Source organism: Helicoverpa armigera, chromosome 4 (genome assembly GCF_030705265.1).
Source record: "Helicoverpa armigera isolate CAAS_96S chromosome 4, ASM3070526v1, whole genome shotgun sequence".
In the NCBI taxonomy this organism is placed as follows: Eukaryota; Metazoa; Arthropoda; class Insecta; order Lepidoptera; family Noctuidae; genus Helicoverpa; species Helicoverpa armigera.
Window position 1 is genome coordinate 13,008,918 of NC_087123.1, and position 17,765 is coordinate 13,026,682.

The 17,765-nt window shown below is 39.9% G+C and overlaps 1 protein-coding gene across 1 annotated transcript; it reads right to left on the bottom strand.

The window, feature by feature from the left end:
* Positions 1-13,251: 13,251 nt before the first annotated feature.
* On the bottom strand, positions 13,252-15,593 carry LOC135116788 (uncharacterized). The gene is made up of 4 exons (XM_064034356.1): positions 15,419-15,593; positions 14,023-15,295; positions 13,676-13,902; positions 13,252-13,271 (listed from the first exon to the last, which is right to left on the bottom strand). Exons 1-4 carry the CDS (start codon positions 15,591-15,593, stop codon positions 13,252-13,254), a joined length of 1,695 nt encoding a protein of 564 aa, XP_063890426.1.
* Between the last annotated feature and the right edge of the window lie 2,172 nt (positions 15,594-17,765).

Genomic DNA, 17,765 nt, shown 5'->3' on the forward strand with positions numbered 1-17,765 from the left:
CCGACCGTTATGTGTGGCGGCGCCGGAGCCCACCACTTCTGGTCACACCACCAGCCAGGACTAACCTTATGGCCAAGTCACCTATTACCAGAGCGATAGTCAACATCAACGTGCTCCATACAAGGATAGACGTATTGACGTGTAACTTTGGTGAATTCGCAAGAGGACTATTGCATCTTTTGTGTTATAATAATTAATATTGTGTTGTATTTATTATTACTACTATTTGTCTGTTTTTGATGTTTAATTTTAAAGCCGTTATAATTTTTTATTGTATGTCCTATTTTCCTGTCTAATTTTTATGTTTTGATGTTGTTGTGCATTGGCGTTATCTATGTTTTGTTATTATTTTGTAGTATTGTGTCCCGTCTATCGCATTAGGTTAAGATAAACCTGTAATGGTAAATAGTGGTGTAAATAAATAAATAAATAAATAAATAAATATTTTACTACCTTTTTCAAAAACTTGGTTTTCACTATGAATTTAGGTAAAAAAACATATGACGTATTTTTTTTACAACTGCTTTATGTAGCCATTGTCATTAGTTAAAACGCACATAAAATAAATATAAAGGTATGCGCGCACTATAGATCAGGCTCGGCGTGATGTATGCGAGGCTCGTTTGTCAGTGAGCTGCGATTGTTGCGCGTTACTGATGCTACGCATTGCGCTAATTTATAGCATTACGCCTCAGTGGGCGGACGGCTTTCATTGTCGCTTCATACAACATTATGCTCGACGCAGTCTAGATTTCACGTTAAAATGTTTAGAATTTGAGCATGTAACGCTTTTGAATATGGAACTGAAGTACTACTAACTATTAAATTATTTAGTTAAAAGTTATGTAAAATATACTAAATAATCATTTATCATTGCCTTCCTAATATCTTGAATTCTAGAAACAAAACTGTTACATTTCAACCTGTACTACGACATCTTTGGCTACGCTGCTACGGTTGCTACGGCGTAGCACCTACACAATAATTTTAGCATGACAAAATTCATGCAAATGTTGTGGAGTAAATAAGCTTTCAGTTTTAAAACAACTGTTCTTTTATTGAAATATCGTTTACTATGTACCTATATATTACCGCTCTGTGTGTGAGTGGATTATATGTCGTTGATGTTAGCAGCTACTTTACATTATCTGACCTATTGTCGGACAGTCACTCATACACAGACCGGTAATGACTCGTAAGGACTCGTTAGGACTCGTTAGGTATTTTTGTAACATTCAAAATCGCGTTATTAGTGAAATACATACGTGAGCCATAAAAGGTCTTGTAGAGTTTCAAATAACACTCGTATTTTCCATCTTCAATTGGGAGCGTTTGAAAGGATTACTAAACTTCGTATAGCAGCCTTCGAAGCAAATTAGAGTAGGTGGGGCGTATAAACCTCAATCATGTTAGGTGTGGGATGCAGCGACTAGTGCTGCGCCGCGGGCGCGCGTGTCGCCGGATTACCCGCAAATGAGAAGTGCCGCGTAATTTACTTAATCCGAACCTGAGCCGCGGCGTCGCTCCTCAACGTCTTCAATTACGTTCATTATGTTACTGTAGTGATCACTAATATATTTTCCATGTCGTTAATGAAAAACTGCTGGTTGATTGAACAGTGACAGGTTCGGAAACAAGTAGTGCGCGCGCGCCATTTCACCTCAACTGGTGACGTCACGCGACACCTGATCATACTATTCATTAAGCACGCACCCCGGGGGAGAGCGGGGCGCGGGGTGCGAGGTGCGGGGGGAGGGGTGCCGCAGGAAATAGAAAAACTTGGCTCGTTTACAATGAGCGCGACTCAGAGGTATTATTTTTACGAGCTCATCTCGGTAACGACTGTATTTGTTGCAAACTTTATTGTATGGGCTCTGTCAAACGGGTCAAGCGGGAGTTGCGCCCTTTGTCATAAACACAATAACAACTAAACTGAATGTAAGCGCTACTTCAAATGGTTTCTCCACAAAGTTACCGAACTGCTGTTTACTTATGAAATTCAAGAAATCCTTAAATAAATTACGTTGTTGTATTACAATTAATCTCTTAAAACTACATTGTTTACCTTTTAGGACTCGAATGATATGTTTTCTAAATCTTGGTTGCTTTAGATCTTATTTTCAATTGTATGTATTTAGAATGAATTATAAGTAGGCTGTGTTAGTGTAGGAAGCATTTGTATTGTAAAATGACATTATGTGTTCATCCTCATCTCATCAAGTGATAGATAGTCTGGTCACATCGGAACTGTTTGTGACAAATTATATTTAGACAACAAGGAAAGACGCGAAGATCTAACAATCGACAAGAACTTCTTACGCATGTAGGGTTTAAAGTTTAAGTTATCTTAATTTGTTCACTGTCAGTCACCGAATCCAGAATAGGTAGGTACTTAATGCATTGGAAGCAAGCGGAGGCAGGGGAGGAGCTAGTGCGGTATGTACACCACGTAACTATCGTAACTAACCGGCGTGTTTGGACTGCAAGTGGACCGCGCGGGCCTCGCTGCAGCTACACTGAGCCGGGAAACCATTCACAAATTACTTTATTTAGGCTGTTCATTTAGCCTGTGAAATATGTTTAGTGTGATTGGTTCACCTTATGAATCTAAAAATATCATCACTCTTAATAAATATACTACTAGTTTTAACTGACGATACGAGAGGTTTTAGAAGCTTACTTAAAAAAAATACTCTTAAGAAAGCCAGACACCGGCACAGATTATGAACGAAAAAACAAAACCCAATAAAACAATGAGTTGTTTGATAATATTCACTCGCTGTTGACTTTTCCAACTGGTACCTGTACTTTATCTGATGTTTATTGTTAAAGATGTTATACGGTCCACATTTCCTGCTGCAGCCGACACACACTTGAGAGCACAAGACACGCACGCACACACCGACACAGAGCAGTGAGCATCGTGTGTGTGTGTGTGCGGCGCATCTCTCCGCAAACACCGGCTTGTGACGCATCGACAGTTCGAGCTGAATCAACACGATACCGCCTACCCGGGCGCCGCAGCTCAGGCGACGACAGAACACCCACCACTAGATATCACTCATAGATTTTGCATTGTACAAGGAAAGGGAATACTGAATGAAGAAAAATCTGACATTTCGTGTAATAGTAAGCTCAAGAGAAAGCTCAGCTGTCAATATATTATTTTAATAATGTCAACGCCATCCACGAGAGCGTTTGTGAGTGCGTGAAGATGTAAATACATGTTTGTTACTTGTTATCGCGCAAACGCCTGAAATGTGGACGTAGTTTCCTGAGGATGCGGTTGAAACCTCTAGCGTAATCTAATCTTCTTTTGCTAGAACATGCTAAGTACTAATCACATTTCACAGAGCTTCTAACACAATATATATGAAGTGAGTCTTCTGCGCGTCGAGTGTTGGTGGCAGTGCACACACAGCTTACACAGCAAATATCTACGAGGAACAGTCTCGCTTGACGGATGGGAAAACAGTCAAACAGCGGCCATAATAGTGAAATTATACCAACATTGAGTCAAATCCTGCTTGAGCTACAAATGCACAATTACTCATATTATTCATGCGTTAGTTATTCACGGCAATACTGCGGCCAGTCGCTGCTATGTTCAATAAAAATAACGATTCTATACGATTTATTATTATTAAGTTATATAGTATCCTAAGATTATAGAGCAAGATTTCTCAAAAATACAAATCCAATCACCTTATAAGGAACACTTATTGACTTGTAACTCAATATGGAACAATCTTCCAGGTGATCATCTAAAAAGCTTCAGAAATAGTATTGCGATTAGATTGGAGTCGTAAGTCACGGCTCAATGATAAGTGCGTTTTTTATCCGCCGTAAGAAATCTGATATGAGAGGTAATCGGCGAGAGTGCTCCGGCCTGACGGCTATTTAATATGTATCATGTTGAGCGAGCACATGTATGTGTATTATTTAGTGGAATGAAACAGTCCCGAGCGACGCCGAGTGCTCGTCACATCACGCTGTCACATGCGGCCTTCACTGTGGATGTATGAAGGCCTTCCTAAACTTTTATAGGAAAAACCTTAATTGGAATATTCTTTCTGTGTTCTGTTTGCACGAGTATACTGGGACAAACTTACCTACGAATATATTGTGTTTTCTTCAACTTCTTAGGAATCTACTTAAATAATTGATCCCTCTCTCTCCTATAAGTTTACACAAACCTATTTTGTTTTATGTTCTCTAATGACATTAGATAATTCTTGGTTAAAATTGTGTGTATGAAAGTTTTTGCTCCGATAAATATAGCTACGTCTCAGTGTAGGCGCGTGCGGCGGGTCGCGGCCGGTGGGGCCACGCGGCCTGTGGGTCGCGGCCGGTGGGGCCACGCCGGCGGCGGCGCGCTGTGTGCCGGCATTAGCATTAAACAACAGACAAACGCGTATTCAAATGAGTCGTGGCCGGTTTGTGTCGCTGTGTCGCTGCGGCGCTGAATTAATGCGCTACAGCCGCTGCATGCCGCGACTGTTCACGATTTATTGCTCAGGTGATCCCGATCATACAATTAGACAAATAAGAAGCAATCAACTGACTACCGAAAATCAAGGGTTTGCAAACAAGGATTTACTTGCTGTTTCTAAATAGTAAATTAGCTGCTTTTTCCTTATAACTCCTGTAAACCGAACCTTGATACTATCACTAAATAAGTATAGGAAGTTAATCAAGTGTGATAGCCATTCAGCTTGTTATATTTATATTGAATTCTAAAGTTTAATGGCATTTACTTTAATAGGTACCAAGATACCGTCTCGGTAGCCATTTCCAAAAGGACAAATGGGAATTAAAATTAAAGCGAGTAGAGCCATTTCCTCTTTGATTTGTTGAAAGTTCGCTTAAACGAATCCCACGGATTTATGGTAAGTTGTGGCCGCGCTCCGTGAGCCGTCGCAGGCACCGCGGGCGGAGCGGCGGCTCGCGGCTAGTGAGGGCTACATAAATCGAGCGCGCGGACGGATGTACCAATATTTTAAGGTGAATGTCTTCACCGTAATTCAAGTCCCCGCGGAGCCGGAGCAATCGCTTCTCGATCCAATTTATACGTATGTATGTATAATATATTATTTATTTGTACTGGAGGGCGAGGGGACCGGACCGGGGGGCGGGGGTGCAGTGCTGTCCGTCACGTACCGCCACGCGCTCAGCGCTCAGCAGCGAGCGCTACTAGGATACTATCTGCATACTGCATTATTAGGTATAACATGTACCTACTGACGATCAAATGTAAAAGTAAATCAAACAAAAATCAAAATATCACATAGTAGCGTTCCCCGCTAGCAATGTTAACGTTGGCATCCTCGCGTCGGTTGATTTATCACCGACAATGCCTAGAAATATTAAAAGAACCAAACTGAAGCAAACAAATATTTTGTGAAGCAACCGTCAATATTCCAAATGAAATCTAAGACAGACTAGATGTAGTAGTGGGCGGAGTGTAGCTAGAGCAGGTACGTGTAGTACACGAGTACATTACCGAAGCCCAAGACGTCTCGTTTGATTAATATCGTGAGTTCGGAGACAGACTACATCGGTACACACAGCCTCTCCGGGGATTAAAGCATCAATGTTCCATTCCAATACTACCTTACAGTACCAACTGAATATACTGTTTAAATACATAGCTACTAGCTATATACCGTTTATATCGGTCGGTGGATGACCCTGTTTATTTATGAGATGTTTTACTAATTTCAAAATTGGGCTACGCTGCTACGAAGCTACAGCTACGTCGTAGCTAACCTGCTACGTCGTAGCTAACCTGCTACGTCGTAGCTGAGCTTTGCCTACGTCGTTGCTCAATCACCTGTTTTGAAATAACCATTAAAGATTTACGGTCAGTCAGGATAAAGATTGCGATTTAAGTTTGAAAACCACTGTGATGGGTTATAGAGACAAATCATTGCATTGCAAATCATAACATTAAATTAGTTGAATGGTGGCATGTTTTGTAAATACATTAGGCGCGAAAACGTGCACACAACACCGATGTAAGTAACATTAGCAGCTCGTAATTACAATCGAACGAGTGTTAACGTGCACTCCGTTGTGCATTCATTTCTCTTGCACTAATTACGATTCAATGGCGCCATTAGCCAACTATTAAATAATATCTTTTATTTTGCTCAAGAGCGAAGTTACCAGGAAACGCTAGTTCACCACAAAAAAATGTCTACTACGGCGTAGCTGTCCGTCGGCTACGCCGTAGTCAGCTATCCGCCACTGTCCGTAGCATCTTTATTTTAAATATTTTTTTATAGATAGGTAGTTCGATAGGAACTGCGTTATGGTGCATTCTTTGGGCAGCAAGTTTAATCTAATGTTCCCGGGGTAGACTTGGAGTCTGTGAGATTCAGCCCGAACCAAGCATCCAACCCGAGACCCCGAGCATAGCTGTCACGCTTATAAACACAGACAAGCTGGGTCTTGATAATATACAAGCAACTTTACATAAAACTGAAGCTTCTTATACCCCAACTGTACAAGGTGTTGATTTGCATTTGTGCCATAGTTCAGAAGGAGGACATAAAATACGTAAATAATCGATTGGAATTACAGAAGATGGGAAATAGCTAATATGCAGTGCTTTTTTTGTCATTGTAATGTCGTGGTATTTCAGAAGTAATCCAATTTTATGAATGAAATTTATGAATGATCGTTGCGTATGCTTTGTGGTTACGCGGGAAACGCAATATGGTTCGTAAAGATGCGAAAAATTTGAAAAACTGGTGATTGCAAATGCGACGGGAAAATCGGCATACTGCGGGCGACACAAAACAAGAAAGTATGCCTAAAGGAAAGGAGCACAGTACCTGTTGTCTTCTACGGCGATTTCTTGTACGAGGAGCACTGCCACAAATAAAGTTCAACACAAATCACACACACACACAAATTTTCCACTCAATATCGATTTTTTTATCGGAGAGAGACGTGAACTCTCGCGCGCGTTGTCAGCCATTGATTTGTTTGTTATGTTGCACACACGACTCAAGGGCGCTAGTGTCGCCTCTCGCTCCAACGAACGCGTTGAGGTATGTGCGGGAAAAGGAAGGGAATAGGATTGCAAACACCAGTGAAATTACCAATATAACAAATTATGAGTATGAAAATTACCGCGCAACCATTCCCCCCGCTTGAAGGGATGCCTTCAAGAGTTGAAGCAATTTACGAAACTAAATTATTTATACGATGATTGTACTACGTAAGTATACGAAACGAAATAACAGAATGAAAACTAAGTACCTATTTTGCCTAATCTACCTAACTACTAATAAAATTTTGAATAACGAGCTTGAAATTTATTGATTGGGCAACGGGCATAGACGCACGACGGGACGCAAGTAGGATCCAGTCGTAGATCCACTAGAGAGTGTCCTGCACAAAGGTCTCGTATTCATTACAGACTCGACTTGGGTAAGCACGGTACTTAATTCTTCAAACGAAAGAACAATATCTCCTATGGTACGATATAAATGCGACTTTAAACTTTTGATATTAGCTTCCCAGTTGCCGCCGAAATGACTGGCAGTGGGGACATTGAGCGACCAATCTATACGATTTTCAGCTAACATATGACCAAATTCAGTATTATGATGTTTCGAGCAAAGAAATCTATGAAGTTCCGACAGTTCGCGTTTAGCGCCTATGTAGTTAGTCCCGTTGTCTGAATAAATTCTACTAACCGGGCCACGCCTGGAAAGAAACCGTTTAAAAGCGTCCATAAAACTAGCTGTGCTGAGATCACCAGCCAGTTCTATGTGCACCGCGCGTGTAGTCATGCAGACGAACAGACACACGTAAGCCTTGGTGGAACGAACACCTCGACCGCGAGACATGGTAACTTTAAACGGACCAGCATAATCCGTGCCCGTGTGGACGAACGGTTTAGCAGATTGAACAACACGGCAAGAACGATGATCTGCCATCTTAGGAAAGTTTGGCTTTGGTCTGAGCCGAAAGCAAGGAAGACACTTGTGTACTCTACTTCTAATTAAGTTTCTAGCAGAAAGTATCCAATACCTTTGACGTAAGAGTGACATCAGCAAATCAGGACCTGCGTGGCAATTAACCTTATGATAGCTCTAAAAAGCTGGCAGTACAAAGTGGGCAAAAATTAAAAAAAAAAAGCTCAAAAGGACAATGGGCGATTCCGGTCCAACTGTCCACCACGAACAAGACCTATATGGCTAGATAGCCCGTTAAATATAGAACATTTTTTGTTATGAAAGTAAAAAAAAATATAATGCCAGAAAAAAGTTATAGCAAAATCAAATAAAACGTTTATAGATTTTTTCAATTTCATGTTTTCAATGAAAATGCCCTTAGACGGCACTGCTTGCGGTAGCGTCGGTGGTCGGGTTGCCTCCCTCCCTCAAAAATGCGCGAGGGGGGCGATGGCTGATCCTCGCGTTATGCTCGTGAACGGGTGCTGCTTGTGGTGCCAGGTCGTCTTACTAACTATATATTAGTTTTTTTTTTTTATTTTGTAAACTCATTTTATTTTGCTTATGTTCTGGCTGAGCGGTCTAATTTACTAATTTACTAGTTTACAAAAGAATAGCACATGTAGGTGGGCACTCCCTTAAATCCTATTAAGTGTAAATAATTGGAGGCTATAATTTTATTTTCATCAAACTTATTAAATGCTTGAGTTAGTTAAGGTATGTAGGGTGAGTGCTAGCTAGCATGTGGTGTATAATTAATTTTTACTGTAATTTTGTGTCAATATTGCATATTGTCCTCTATTGTGGAATACAAATTACATTGTATACAAATGTACATATCAAACATTGTTTAAGGTTCTTCTAACCTACAGACAGACATGTGTTGCTGGGCAGTTTGTTGCGCCACTTCTTCTTCCCAGCAAAAACACATAGGAAGTGGTGAAGGGTGGGCGTTTTGGGGGCTGTCTATTGTTAATTCCTGACGTTCAAAAAGTGCTGTCTTGCAGCCAAGTTTGAATAAACGAATTTTGATTTTGATTTTGATTTTGATTCAATTACTCTTCTTGCTGTTCGATTTTCGTACTTTCTGTAACTTCTGACAAAATAGAATTGTTCATTATTAGAGAGAAGACACCACCAGTTACATCGAACTTTCTTAGATCCAGGCACCGCTGAGTACATTCAAGCACTTCTGGCGCCTCAATTGGTTATGATTCGTACATCCATCGGGCAAAAATATATGGGCCGTTTATATGCAAATGTGTCTTACTCATCTTAGACTTACTCATTTTTAGATAGAGTGCAGAAATGGAAATGGAATAAAATAAAAAATAATAATGATAACATACAAAAACTACCGAAAATTAATAATACATTTTTGGCTATAACTTTTTTTTGTCATTGTTTTTTTTTTACTTTCTTAGTAAAAGTTACTCTAAATTAAGTGGACTATTCAATTATATAGGTCTCGTTCGTGGTGGACATTTGGACCAAACTTCATATATTCTTGCCCAATCTCCTTTGTTGCTAATTTGTTGCTAATTAGTTGCCAAATGATCGATTTTTTTGCTTTTGCCGATTTCGAGAAATCGGCAACAATGCTAGCTTCACCATAAGCTGGCATGGATTATAAGATAAAAGTAAAGGTAAAATAAACAAAATCACTACAAAGGACATTGTTCAATTTTGGCCTAAGAACCGATGTGAATGTAAATTATACTATAATTTTCATTTAATTTTTTATTGTTTGAAACATATTTTAGTTTTCCACGGACACTTCAAATAAATAAATTCCAAATAAAAAGTTGGGTCACAATTATTGATGCCTTATAAAATGTTTCCGTCAGCCAATGCTGCCAGTTTCGGAAGTTTTCGCGATTTCGGTAAATACGGACCGAATTGAGAACCTCCTTTCCGAAGTCGGTTATTAAAATTAGTTGCTAACACTTTATTCATTTAAATACCTAAATTGACTAGCTAGAAAAAAACTAGTATTCTATATGTTTTAAGCGAAATCGCGAATTTCTAGCTTGGCATTCGAGTAGGATTATAGTTTTCGTAATTGGCAACACTGGTGTACTTCAGTCAGTTTGCTAGAAGTCAGTTTGATTGCTTTGCGACTATCGTTTCTTTTGTGATTTTCTATGCGTTTCATGGTTTTATTCTAACAATTTTGGCATGATTACTCCGATTAGATTGCGTACTTGGTAGACTCGGCTGTGTGTAAAGGACTGGATTTTCCTGGCATTTTCGGATATTGCTCTGTCTGTGATCGAATTTAGTTGTATTATAATTACAACAATGGATGCAGAATATAGTATATTGTATAAATTGTGGATCTGCTGGAGGTTCTTTGGTATTAGAAAACGAAGATATACTTCGTTGCATACAACAATGGACTGTTCCCCGTATGGTAAGTGGTCTACGAAAGTGTTTTTCTAATTTTGATAAGAATGTTACTACCTACTTATGTTTTCATAAGCACACAATTTCTCGGTTTTCAAATTACCTAATTGCCACAATTGCAAGTTACTTGACATTTACTAATGTTTTATTGTATTTATTTATTACAGGTTGAAGCTCATGACCTTATATGTACGACGTGTTGGTCTGAAGCAGTCGAGCATAATAAGATGCAATGCACTGTTGGACGCAATTGTGTACTTTGTAAGAAGCTCCTACCATCAGGCATTACTGTTGCAATTGTGTCGTTGGGCGTAGAACAGTGGGCTGTTGTGCCCACATAATGACTATAATTTGGTATTTAAGCTGGGCGAGATACCAAAATTCAATTGAACCCCCGACTCAGTTCTTAGATAATATATTATTAAGAAATATTGATGATTAAAAACCTTTAATTGAATATAAATATTGTTTTTATTGCACATCCTCGAAAACCTCTTTCATTGTTATTGGTAAACCTTACTTTAACTGTTAAATTATTTTGTGTGGTAATGACATTTTTAGTATGGTCTGTGCCTTCTTGGTAATAGACCGCGGGTTCGATTCCCGCCTTATGGCATGTAGATAGCTAGGTAACTGTCTAATATAAAAGTAGTAACAATCATTTAAATAAATAATTCTCCATCGTAATAACATCGATATTTTATGAATTGTGGTGAATGGAACTCTTCCATTTTGGATACTTATGCGTTTTATCACAAATCCAAAGTGGATTCACTATATATTAAGAAACGTAACGTTGAAAGCAAAAGCGTTTAGGTAGTTGTTTTTCATACAAATTCTAAGCATTTATGAAAACTAGTCACACGCCCCGTCTTCGCAAGGTGGCAATGTAAAACCTTGGTGTAAACCTTCCTCTTGACCTACTCTATCTATTAAAAAAAATCGCACCCAAATCCATTGCGTAGTTTTAAAGATCTAAAGCATTCATAGGGACAGACAGAAAATGCAACTATATAAAATGATCATTGTCAAAGAATTCTCTTAAACTTGACTAGGTACTATCTCTTTTCCTAGTATCTAGTAGAGTAGTCTTTCCCTAGATCTAGAAGAGAACATATAGAGCTGTACATAGTCTTGTTGATATTTTGTATAGTGTAGTTTGATTTTTAATTAATCATTTCATCATTCTCCGAGCCTTTTCCCAATCATGTTGGGGTCGGCTTCCAGTCTAACCGGATTCAGCTGAGTACCAGTGCTTTACAAGAAGCGACTGCCTATCTGACCTCGTCAACCCAGTAACCCGGGCAACCCGATACCCCTTGGTTAGACTGGTGTCAGACTTACTGGCTTCTGACTACCCGTAACGACTGCCAAGGATGTTCACTGACAGCCGGGACCTACAGTTTAACGTGCCATCCGAAACACAGTCAATGGTGTCTAAGATATACTAGAAATTAATACTACTCTGATATTCCACGCAAGCTTGGTTATTTTTTATTTATAACCTCAAAATATTAACTTTTTTCGTAATTATTTTAGTTTCCTGAAGTGTCCGTTCGTGAAAACTTATTTCATAGGATTCCATATAATTTAAAGAGTTTATAGAAGTCACTTTCCATTCGAACGGTTCTTAGGCAGAACATGTATGGAGCCGGAACAATGTCCTTTGTTGCTAATTTGTTGCTGTATAACCAAAATAAATTTGAGGTGCAAAAATTATTTTATTTTTTCAAATAGAAAATTTTTATTTGCTTTGCGCGCTTGAATGTCAATTGTTTCATGAAAAAAATCCTACTAATATTATAAACGCGAAAGTTTGTATGTATGGATGTATGGATGTTTGTTACTCTTTCACGCAAAAACTACTGAATGGATTTTAATGAAACTTTACAATAATATAGCTTATACATCAGAATAACACATAGGCTACAATTTGTAAACATATTGTTCGAAATACTAAACCTGCGCAGACGAAGTCGCGGGCACCAGCTAGTATGAAATAAATTTGTTGCTCGTCACAGAACTGTTCCTTGTCACTTAGAGAACCAGCAACTAAATAGACACCCGACGATCGGGTGTCTTGAACTTCGGTGACTAACAAACCGGCCATGCTGGCTTGAATGTCGATTTTTCCGGTGAAAAACGTTGAAATGAATTTGTTGCTCGTCACAGAGGTGATTAATGTCTCTCAGAGAACCAGCAACTAAATAGACACCCGACGATCGGGTGTCTTGAACTTCGGTGACTAACAAACCGGCCATGCTGGCTTGAATGTCGATTTTTCCGGTGAAAAACGTTGAAATGAATTTGTTGCTCGTCACAGAGGTGATTAATGTCTCTCAGAGAACCAGCAACTAAATAGACACCCGACGATCGGGTGTCTTGAACTTCGGTGACTAACAAACCGGCCATGCTGGCTTGAATGTCGATTTTTCCGGTGAAAAACGTTGAAATGAATTTGTTGCTCGTCACAGAGGTGATTAATGTCTCTCAGAGAACTTTATATAAATTAAAAAACAATTGCCAATTTCTTCAGTATTTTATTTTAATCTTTCTCAATGAATAAGTGTTTCTACTGTCATCACAATTTAATAAAAAGGAGTGGACGCAATTTACTAATAGAATAAATAAATAACAAAATCTTAATAATAGTCGTTAAACAGTTTGTTAGTCACCGAAGTTCAAGACACCCGATCGTCGGGTGTCTATTTAGTTGCTGGTTCTCTGAGAGACATTAATCACCTCTGTGACGAGCAACAAATTCATTTCAACGTTTTTCACCGGAAAAATCGTCATTCAAGCCAGCATGACCGGTTTGTGAGTCACCGAAGTTCAAGACACCCGATCGTCTGGTGTCTATTTAGTTGCTGGTTCTCTAAGTGACAAGGAACAGTTCTGTGACGAGCAACAAATTTATTTCATATTTTTTTCATGAAACAATTGACATTCAAGCGCGCAAAGCAAATAAAAATTTTCTATTTGAAAAAATAAAATTATTTTTGCACCTCAAATTTATTTTGGTTATACAGCAACAAATTAGCAACAAATTTGTAGTGATTTTGTTTATTTTACCTTTACTTTTATCTTATAATCCATGCCAGCTTATGGTGAAGCTAGCATTGTTGCCGATTTCTCGAAATCGGCAAAAGCAAAAAAATCGATTATTTGGTAACTAATTAGCAACAAATTAACAACAAATTTTGAGCTTTTTTTTTTAATTTTTGCCCACTTTGTACTGCCAGCTTTATAGAGCTCCTTATGATGGTATTCGACAAGCAAATTTAAAATTGGATCCTTACTTGGAAGCAAGAAGGGATACTTCCTATCATAATTCAAATCAGAGTTACTTAGACGGCCTCCGACTCTAATGAGTCCGTCTTTGAGGAACGGTTTCAAGTGTCGAATAAAAGGACTACAATCCTTGCCTTGCCCGAGTCTGACGATCTCAGCGGAGAAATAATGGGTTTGAAGTTGGCGAAGAACGAGTAATTCAGCGAAGTCGTAATCCGACGCTGACATGCGATATCTAAGAGGTAACAATTTAGTAAAACGACAAATGTAAATTACCACACGAAGTAATTTACTCCAAGACGAAATACGATCGGCCAAAGAAAGAATAAGAGATCTTTCATTTGGTGTAGCTAACAACGAATGTTTCTTCTCTTCAGGTGCTTCGGACACTGAAGAGGGATTGAAGGGAACGACAGGCCACTGTGAGACATCCAAGTGAGTCCACCGAGGACCAGTGAACCAAAGCGGATGATCAATAATTTGAGAAGGTGTGAGTCCGCGTGAGAGACAATCAGCGGGATTGTCTGTACCGGACACGTGATACAAATTTTGTGAAGATAAGTCATTATGTATTTTAGATACTCTGTTAGCCACAAAGGTGTTCCACCGATGGGGCGACGAATGTACCCAACAGAGTGCGACCGTAGAGTCCGAAAATGCGAATATATTACGAATAACAACGCGGTTTTGACAAGCGACAACGACATTTTTTATGAGTTGAGCTAGCACAAGTATAGCACATAGCTCAAGACGAGCGAGAGAAACTACTTTCTTAGGAGAAACTTTCGATTTAGCAGTTAACAAGTTGACAGTATTACCATCGCTATTTTGAACATGGAAGTAAATAACTCCACCATATGCCTTTTCACTAGCGTCCGCGAAAGCTAAGATAGTGACGACACTATCGGCGACAATACCTAGGTGACGTGGGATTTTCATACGACTGAGCACTGGTAGCTCTTCTTTAAAGCGAGTCCACAGCCTGACAATATCTTCAGGTGGGGTATCATCCCAGTCACAATCGCACAGCCAGAGCTGTTTGATGAGAAGTTTAGCATACAGGACGACAGGCGCGACGAATCCCATGACATCCCATATTTTAGCGACACACGACAGTATTGTGCGCTTGGTACAATGGTTAGCTGGAGTATTCACCTTCATGCTGAAATGGTCTGAAGTAGGTGACCAACACAAGCCGAGTACTTTATGTTGGTCAAACTCGTCAAATTCTTTGACAGCCGGCAGGCGATGAGAAGGAGGAATCGAATCTAGTACAACTTGAGAATTACTGGTCCATTTGACTAATTCAAATTGACCAGCTTTCATGAGACCTATCATTTCCGAGGCGGTGGAAATGCCTTGGTCCTCCGAGGAAACGGAATAGACAAAATCGTCCATATACAGACCTGTAGCTACAATTTCCTTAGCTTGAGGGTAAGAATCACCCTCATCCTCCGCCAACTGCTTTATAGTGCGCAGAGCATGAAGAGGACTAGACTTGAGTCCAAAAACGACACGATTGAACTCATAAACCTTTAAAGGTTCTTTCGGCGAAAAACGATACAAAATGCGTTGGAAACGACGATCCGATTCTCGGATTCCGATGCTGAGAAACATTTGACGAATATCTGCGGAAAGAGCGATCAAAAACAAACGAAAATTAACGATAATGTTAAATAAGTTCCCTTGTAGGCTTTGACCACCATACAAGAGATCATTAAGCGAAACGCGGGTAGAAGTCTTGCAACTACCATCGAGAACGACACGAAGCTTGGTAGTGATCTTGTCATCGCGGATCACACCATGATGCGGAATGAAGTACGAAACTTCCGAAGACACAGAATCTGTAGGTGAGATGTAACCTTTTTCTAAATATTCGAGGATGACACTGTTATACGCGCCCTTCAATTGTGGAGAAGCCTGCATTTTTCTTTCCAAGCAGTAAAACCGACGTTCACTTACTTGACGCGAGTTCCCAAGGGATTCGACTTCACCCTTGAAAGGTAAAGCAACTACGTAACGTCCGTCACTATCCCGAGTGGTAGTGCGGGTATAAAACTCCTCACACAATGTGTCGTCCGGGCTTAGTATGGAGGGAACATCCACCTCCTCTAATTCCCAGAATTTACGGACAGCGGAGTCCAACGGGTCCGTGGTACAACAATACGATACAGTCGACTTACTATCAACGCGTACTGGAGCGTCACCTACAATTACATAGCCAAGGACAGTTTCTAAAGCGAGAGGCGAAGCATGCGGGGGCTGTCCTTGAACTTTGTTAGACAAGAGCAAATGTGGGAAAATCGAAGCACCGATTAAAACCTGAATCGGGCCTGATGAAAAATATGTATCGTCAGCCAACGGTAAGTTTTTGAAATTATATAAAAGAGAAGCATCCACCGTGGCTGTCGGCAAACGTTCGGTAATTTTATCTACTACCAACGACTCTAAACAATAATTTATGTTGCGATTGAAACGAGAATAAAATTTAATATTTACGGAACCCTGAATTATTTTACTCGAACCCCCTATTCCCTTTACGGTAGAACAAGAAGGCCGATTATTTATGTTCAAACCTAAGCGTCGACAACAATCACTAGTTATAAAGTTACTTTGAGAACCACTGTCTAACAATGCACGAACACTATGTTCATTTCCATGCGAATCTATGATAATAATACGAGCAGTAGCAATGAGCACCGTAGTAGGGCCCCGATGTTTACTCTCGGTATGATTTTCGGATAACGAGCACAGCGCGACGTCCGTGCGCGGGGGCGCGGGCGCGGGGGTAGTGGTCGCTACACTCGATGGCAGCGGCGCTGCTGTAAAAATGGCGGGCGCAGCGGCCGGCTGCTCGGCCGCGGCAACGGCGGTCGGTGGCAGCGCGCGAGCCGCGTTTGAATGGGGCGAGTTACTTGCCGCGTGTTTACTATCAAAGCACAATAAAGTGTGATGTTTGGAATTTCATTTTTTGCAAGTAGATGTCGACCCACATGCGGAAACACGATGACTACTACTTAAACAATTTATACATAAGTTATTAGATTTTACGAATTTAAAACGTTGATCTGGTTTGTAACTATTAAAAACCCTACATTTATAAATGTAATCATGCTGCTCGCCGCATAGACTACACGCGGATGACTCAGCCGAACTAGACGTATAGGCATGTGTAGTAGTAGGTTTACGATCTGCAGGTTTTTTATTGTTGGTGACCCGAGCAACCGATGATGACGTACGTTCCAATACCTTTATGTGGTCACGAACAAAACTATCCAATTCGGAAAAAGACGGAAATTCAGAACTATTAGGTTTTAATTTACGAGTGCACTCGAAAGTACGACCCGTGTCTAAATCGAGTTTTTTAAGAGCGACATAAAACAAAATAAAATCAGCGAGGCCATCAATTTGTAGGTTTTTCAACGCAGCTACAGACGAAGCGAATTTATCTAAAAATAATTCTAAATTGTTAGGGGTTCCTGAAGGAATAAGTTTAAAATCAAAAACTGATCTAAGTATGAAGTTGCTTGTTGACGCTTGTCTTCATACCTTTTGCAAAGTGAATCGAAAATAAGAGGGTAATTATCCGCGGAGGGGGTAATACCCGCGCATATTGAACGAGCCTTGCCTGTCAACTTTCCTAATAAATAATATAACTTCTCACAATCAGTCAGAGAAATATTATTATGTACGGCATTACGATAACTAGCTATGAATAAAGGCCAATTTTTAATATCTCCGTTAAATTCGGGTATTTCGATGGGAGGCAAACGGGGTGACCTTTTGACCTCAGAATGCGACTGAACTTGCAGTGATTTCCCTGCTCGCTTTATACGGCCTAAAAGGTCTTCGAAAGAAGAAAGTGCTTGACAATTGACAACATAATCAGGATTTAGTTTTAGCTCGAGGTTCGGCAATGTCGTTCAACACACTTTCGAAATCTGTACGCAAAGAATCTACTGTTTCAAGGTCACACAGGAAGGATTCCACAGTGAAATCTTGCGAATCAATGTTTTTAATTTTATCGGCAATAGTTTGCATGCGAGCGAATATTCTATCACGTTTAGCTATTAGCAGCTTCAACGATTTATCTACCAG